The sequence below is a fragment of the Cavia porcellus genome, unplaced genomic scaffold (assembly GCF_034190915.1).
Source record: "Cavia porcellus strain 051 isolate PalLab524CR breed Dunkin Hartley unplaced genomic scaffold, mCavPor4.1 scaffold_28, whole genome shotgun sequence".
NCBI classification, from domain to species: domain Eukaryota; kingdom Metazoa; phylum Chordata; class Mammalia; order Rodentia; family Caviidae; genus Cavia; species Cavia porcellus.
In genome coordinates, this window is record NW_026947511.1 from 18078860 (window position 1) to 18085759 (window position 6900).

The 6900-nt window shown below is 40.6% G+C and overlaps 1 protein-coding gene across 1 annotated transcript in view; it reads right to left on the minus strand.

The window, feature by feature from the left end:
* The window catches only part of Ipmk (inositol polyphosphate multikinase), a 59502-nt gene extending 52677 nt beyond the window's left edge, over positions 1-6825 (minus strand). Inside the window, exon 1 of the mRNA XM_063239518.1 lies at positions 6375-6825. Coding sequence (XP_063095588.1) covers positions 6375-6564 — 190 coding nt within the window. The 5' untranslated portion in view covers positions 6565-6825. The remainder of the gene's footprint in view (positions 1-6374) is intronic.
* Between the last annotated feature and the right edge of the window lie 75 nt (positions 6826-6900).

A 6900-nucleotide genomic window follows, 5' to 3' on the forward strand; every position in this document is an offset into this window, starting at 1 on the left:
ATCAATACAAAGTATTATCACTAGGGTAAATAAACAAATGAAAATAATTTAAAAGGCCAAAGCAAATCCAGGAAGCTGACTGAATAAACAGTAGTACATATGGACAATGGAGTACAACTGAGCTATAAAAAAATACACAGGAACTCTATGAACTGGTACATATTGAACTCTAGGACATACTGTTAAGTTTTAAAAACAAAGTAGAAAACTATAGCATGCTTCCTCTTGTGTCAGAAAGATGAGGAAATAAAATTTTGTTGTTGTTGTTTTGTTTTGGTCTTTCTGAGAGAGAGTCTCACTATGCAAGTTCAGGCTGGCCTTAAGCTTTGTAGCCCAGGTTGGCCTTGAAGAACTCCCAATGATCCTCCTGCCTCAGCCTCCTGAGTGCTGCATTATAGACATGCACCACCATGCCAGGCTCAACACTTCTATATATTGGCTTATTTGTGAAAAAGAAAAAAAAATGTTGAATCACAAATAAAGATTGTACAAGGGAAGGGGCTGGGGATTTAGCTCAGCGGCATAAGCACCTGCCTTGCAAGCAGGCGGTCATGAGTTCGATCCCTGGTACCGATTAAAAAAAAAAACAAGATTGTACAAGGGGTACAAAAAATGGGGTACACTGATATGAAAATGATTCTTGTTGCTAAGCATGGTGGTGCACACCTGTAATTTCAGCACCTGGGTGGCCGAGGCAGGAGGATCACTGTGACTTCAAGTCTAGCCTATACTCCATAGCAAGAGACCCTTGTCTCAAACATCCACCCCAAAAAAGTGATACTTGTGATTATATTTTTCTGTGAAGTTTTGACTTTCAGAAGCCTATTAATTTGTATGTAAGCATTCAAATATGCAATTAAACAAAAGTGGAAAAAAGGGAACTGAATTTAAACAGAAATAAATGAGTGGAAATATTTCAAATAAAAAATACTGTTGTAAAGTGCAGTGGTACAAGCCAAAGAACTTTTAAACAGTTTCCAAGCACATTTCTCAGTATAAGAAAATTTCATCAGGGGCTGGGGATTTAGCTCAGTAGGTTAAGCACCTGCCTGGCAAGCATGAGGTCATGAGTTCGATCCCCAGCACCAAAAAAAAAAAAAAGAAAGAAAAGAAAATTTCATCTTGAATTCTTTACTCTAGGTTTGTTTGAAACTTATAGGACTGAGCAAAAGAATAAACACACTGACAAGTCGGGCTTCTCACTGAGGAGGATGGGAAACACAAACTGAGAACCAAGTAAGCAAAGGAGAACTTCCCGTTGGAATGAAATGAAGTATGAAAGTGTGACTTCTCATAAAGTGTTCATCAGCACTGGTCATTTGAGAGATGCAAATTAAAACACTGAGATTCCATCTCTCCTCAGAAAGATTGGCTATTATCAAGAAATGAACCCGTAACAAATGCTGGTGGGGCAGTGGAGAAAAAGGAATCCTGCTTCCCTGTTGGTGGGAATGCAGGCTGGGGCAACCACTTGGAAATCAGCGTGGAGGCTGCTCAAAAAACTAGGACTAGTGGTCCCACTCGACCCAGCTATTCCCCTTCTGGGTATCTTCCTAAAACAATTAAAAACATCATACCACAGTATTATATATGTGCACCCAAGTTTATAAAAGCACAACTTGTAACAGCCATATCTTGGAAGCAACCTAAATGCCATTCAACTAAGGAATGGATAAAAAAGATGTGGTATTTTTATAAAATGCAATACTCAACTGTAAAGAAGATAAACTGGAGACTTTTATAGGTAAAGGATGTACTTGAGACCATACTCACAAGTGAAATAAATCAGACACATATATGAAATCATCATAGTGTCTGAGTGTGAAAAGCTGAAAAAAAGCATGTGTGTGTGTGTGTGTGTGTGTGTGTGTGTGTGTATAAAACAGTCAAGATAGTAACACTATTGATTTCTCTCAGTTCATTGAAGAGAAAGATTTGTGCTGGTACTGTTCAGACAACTGAATGCAGATGTCTGGTATTCTGGTTAAATAATATGAGGATGACAATGTGCAAAGTATGTACCATTGCTGCCCCCGATTGACATGTTTTGAAATTCTATTTTTTTCTCTTTGAAATAACATGGATTTTAAAGAACAAAAAAGTGTGATTTCTAAAGTATTTATATACCCATTTAATTACATCCATGGAGAACACCTGGAAACACTGACGCCCTAGCAGCTATGACCACATGTCACGCAGACCTTAATTTCTAAAAAATACCACTTCCCACTAAAAAGGAACCAGTGTTCCTTACACAAATGGCTGACTCAACAGCTGGGGAGGAGAAGACACAAGTTTAAAATAACTTCTTGTGATGGAAAGGAAGCATTACCTATGGGCAAATACAGCAACAAAGTTTTGTAACAGAGTCTGACACCTAAAATAGGATTCCATGCATCCAAATTGATCATAAATAAGAACATAACAAGTATAGGAATAAAAGGAGGGTCATTTCTTATAGCAAGAATCATCAACAGATGTCAAATCTAGAGGTGAATTTTGATGAGAATCTGAGTATCATTATAATCCTCAGTATCTTCCTACAGATAGTTTATTAGTTGTAAGGGAAAACAAATATTAACTATGTACTGAACAAACCAGACCACACTTGTATCAGATGATGGAAATTAACCACAAATAAAGGGTAAGATGAACACTGTAGCTTTCTCCATATATCTTTTGAAGGATGCCTTTCTATAGTGTCCCAGCCAGAAATGCATCACCAGACTCTCATAAGGAACCATCAGAAAGTCAAAGTGAGGAACATGTCTTCAAGTTAGTAGCCTTTATTCTTCAAAATGACAATATCATACGAAAGAAGGGCTGAGTGTTCTACAAATTGAAGGAATTTAAGAGACATTATAACTAAATGCCATCGATGATGCTGAACAAATGCAGTAAAATACATCATACGAACAGCCAAATAAGAACATGAGCTGTAGGCTGAAGTTCTGCCTGTTACATTTCTCATACTTAATAAATATACTGTGGCTACAGAAGAGAATACCTCTGTTCTTAGGGAGTATACTCTGAAGTATTGTATAAGTGACAAGATGCATGCAACCTACTCACATGCAGTACAGAAAAACATGTGCACAGATAAAACGTAAAACAAATTTGGCAAAATGTTAAGTTCTCTCTACTGTTCTCACAACTTTTCTGTAAGTCAACTTCAATAAGGAAAACCCAATAAGACAAAATAATTGTGGATCTTCTTCATATAATATTTTCAGTTTATGCTAATTTTAGTCAGCTTTGGTAGCTTAAATTGGTATCTATTACACTTTTGTGAAACCTACAGAAATAAGTGAACAATGTGGATAGTATGCTACAACATACAAGAACACGTAACACAGAATTTACAACAGAAAAAAAAATACTGAAAAAAATCTAAAAATCTACCACTAATGCAAATTCTGATACATCTACTCTGTAGACATGGCAGTTTTTAAAGACTTTAGTACAGTTTCTAACTTACTCAATGGCTCTGCTTAACGATGGTTTGACTTTAGGATGGTATAAAAGCAGACATTCAGTAGAAACTATACTACAAATTTTGAATTTTTCAGCTTTTTCCAGACTGAGGACCTATGCTGAGCAGTGGAGGCAAACCCAGCTCCCAGATGACTACCAGAATCAGTCTAACAACAGTACACTACACTGCTGCGCTATGTGTTCAGTAAGTTAAGAGTTCTGTTAAGAATATTAAAGGCATTTTCAATTTATAATAATTTTATCATGATGTAAGCATATCATAATCCAAGGAGCACCTATAATTCATTTAAAAAGCTATGCACTATATTATATATTAGATTGAAAAAGTTGATGATATATCTGTCTATATGAAAAAAAAAATTTTTTTTTTTTTTTTGCCTTTTTGAGACAGTATCTCACTATGCAGTTCATGCTGGCCTTGATCTCACTTTGCTGCCCAAACTGGTCTCCAACTTGCAATGATCCTCCCGCCTCAGCCTCTAGAGTGGGGGATTACAGGAGTGCTCCACCATGCCCAGCTTCACAATTGTTTTAATGTGTTTATGTGCCCAGAAACAAAGCCTTAGGGTAAATTGTTACCAGTGACGACTCTGGGAGAATGAGAACAAGAAAAAGGCATTATTTAGTTTGAATTATTTTCCTAAAAGACCACGTATTTTCAAAATCAAAAACTGTATTTTTAAAACTACGACTTAAATGTATATCACCTGGAAAATAATCATTGGAGAACATAAAATATAACTTTGATATCAGAAATGCTTATATACTGTTGTTACTTAGCTACAACAAAATGTATCTTTCTGTGCAAGCACCTTTGTTCTATCAAGTGTCATCCTGTCTTGCCTTTTTTTGGGGGGGGTGCTATTGGAGATTAAACCAAGGATCTTTTTACAGAGCACTGAGTCATTTAGATACATGGCTGGGCTTGAACTTATGATCGTCCACCTCAGCTTCCCAGAATGTTGGGGACTGACAAAACCAACAATCCTTTTATGGAAATGGGTAAGATATCAACTTTAAAATGAAAGACATTGCTTACTTAATAACAGTAATAAAAATGAGAAAACAAATCCATACAATGTTTAACAAAGCATACTGAGAATCACTTCAATTGACAAACTAAAGTACGCGCTAAACACTATACTTTAAACTGTAAATGTTTATGACAGTGGAGATACAGAGATTGTTGAACTTTAAATTGCTAACCATTTTATGAATAAGGAGGATTATCAGTATTCAGGTGTCCTTTTATAGTACTAACAATATGCCTAAGTGTGTAAATATCTGCGACTCTAAATGAACAAATATTTATTAGATTGTGGGGATGTAAAACAGTCTTTTGTCAAAAACATCTTACGAAATTGAAAACTAGGTTTACTTTCATATTAAATGTAATAGCACAATTAAGGACTATTTTCTTTGAAATCTAAATTACTGCTTTAGGCAGTCTGGGTAACAAATTAACCACCACTGTTTGTACTGTACTTTTAAGTCACATTCAGAGTACAGCTGTAATTAATCAAAGATAACTCTGAATAGGATCAGTATGACATACTTTGATAAGCAAAAGGCTATACTCAACAATTAGAGAAATTGCTTTTATTTATTTTGGTTTATTTTCCTCACGTATGTCAATCTCTACACTATTAGGAACATTATTATTACAGCTGATTAACATATATCAATAAACATGCCTTTATTAACAGTGCCTCTATAAGTATTTTCAAACTCATTGCATAAGAGGAAATGTCTCTGAGACATTTGGCTATGTTGTTTTCTAAGTCAGTGCACTAAAGGACTGTCAATTTTCACTCTTTCATTTCCTGACCGTAACTGAGTTTCAATCTGCGTACTTTCGGCAAGCACAATACATGGTGGAAAAAACAGCAATTCAAGGAAAATCCAAGTCACGCATAGTAGCTGCCGGTGATTCTAGGCTTCTCACTTAAACCAGGCTTGGCCTTAGTTACCATATCTAAAAACATCAGTTACTTCCTTACCAGCCTAAGCCTGAATCATCTTACCAGTAAAAGCCAAATCATCTGTAGTGGTTGATCTGGGTCAAAAATCTACAATATCCACACACTCATCCATCAGATTCTCCCGTAATCATGGCCAAGAACCACTGAATAGACTAGGAAAATTATATTCCCTAAATTAAGGCCCTGTATTGTGCTTTAAAACTCGTGAACTCACAGAACGTATCACAAAGGCCACAAAAAGTCTCATAAAAGATAAACAGGGAAAAATGAGTGCTTTTATCTGTGTAACATTCTAGTACAATAGCAGGGTGTATTTCTTACTAAGGATCCGAGGTTCTAACACTCCTGAACACCACGCCTCCCAGAGAAATCCAGTAGACAACAGAAATCCTCCTCAAAGAGCAGGGGAGTGAACAGGACAAACCAAGACACACCACACACCCCCCATAAAGCCCTGGTTTTTCTTTCCCTCCAGCTATGTAGCTGCACCCCAGAGAGAAACTAATTTAGAGTCATCTGCATTTCATTCCTTTCTGTTGCAATAGCTACCCGCCTATAATAAACAGACCTTGTGCTCGAGGGAGAATTTACTTCCCTGTCCAGTAAAAATAAAGTTCCTTATTTTTACGAAGAATGCCATCTCCAATCAACACCAACCCTCCCCGGGGAGACCAGGCACGCCTCTCTCTACCACCCCAGTGGCAAAAGCTGGCGTCCCACACCCTAGAAGTCGCCCAGTTTCCCACCCCTTCAGCTCGGGCGGCGAGGCTGCGGGGGAGCGCGGCAGAGGCCAGGGTGCGGCGTGCAGAGCAGGGACCGCGGGCGCAGGGCTGCCTCGGCCGGCCGGGGGCTCGAGGAGACAGAAGGGGCGCCGAGCCCCGCGCCAGCCTCACTCACCCACTTTGTCCTTCCCGTACATGTGCCCGGCCACCTGATGCGAGAGGGGCACGCAGCCGTTGAGGAAACGCAGCCTGCCGGCCGCCGACTGCGAGATGCCTTCGGGGGCGGCATTGGTCGCCGGTGGGCTCCTCATTTCTGGGGTGCCGGGCGCCTCGAGCCGGAGCGGGGATGGAGGTTCCGTTGCCATAACGGAGAAAAGGGGTAGCAGCGGCGGCGACAGCAGGAAAATAGGGCGGAGGGAGGGGGCGCCGGAGAAGCCGGGGGTCGCTCAGGCTCGGCCGCGAGGAGGCCTGGGGGTTCCCGCGGCCGCTGCCCGCTGAGGCCCGGGAAGGGGGCCCATGACGCCGCGGAGGCGTGGGCGCTCCCTGCCCAACTCTCGGCGGAGCGCGGCTCCCGGCTCCGGATCCCGCCCGGCGCTGCCCCGGAGACCAAACCCAGCCGGCAGCGGCGCCCCGCGGTCCCAGGGGCCCGGACGGCGACCGCGGCCCCACCTCCCGCGCCCCCGCCCCCTCCCGCCGTCCTC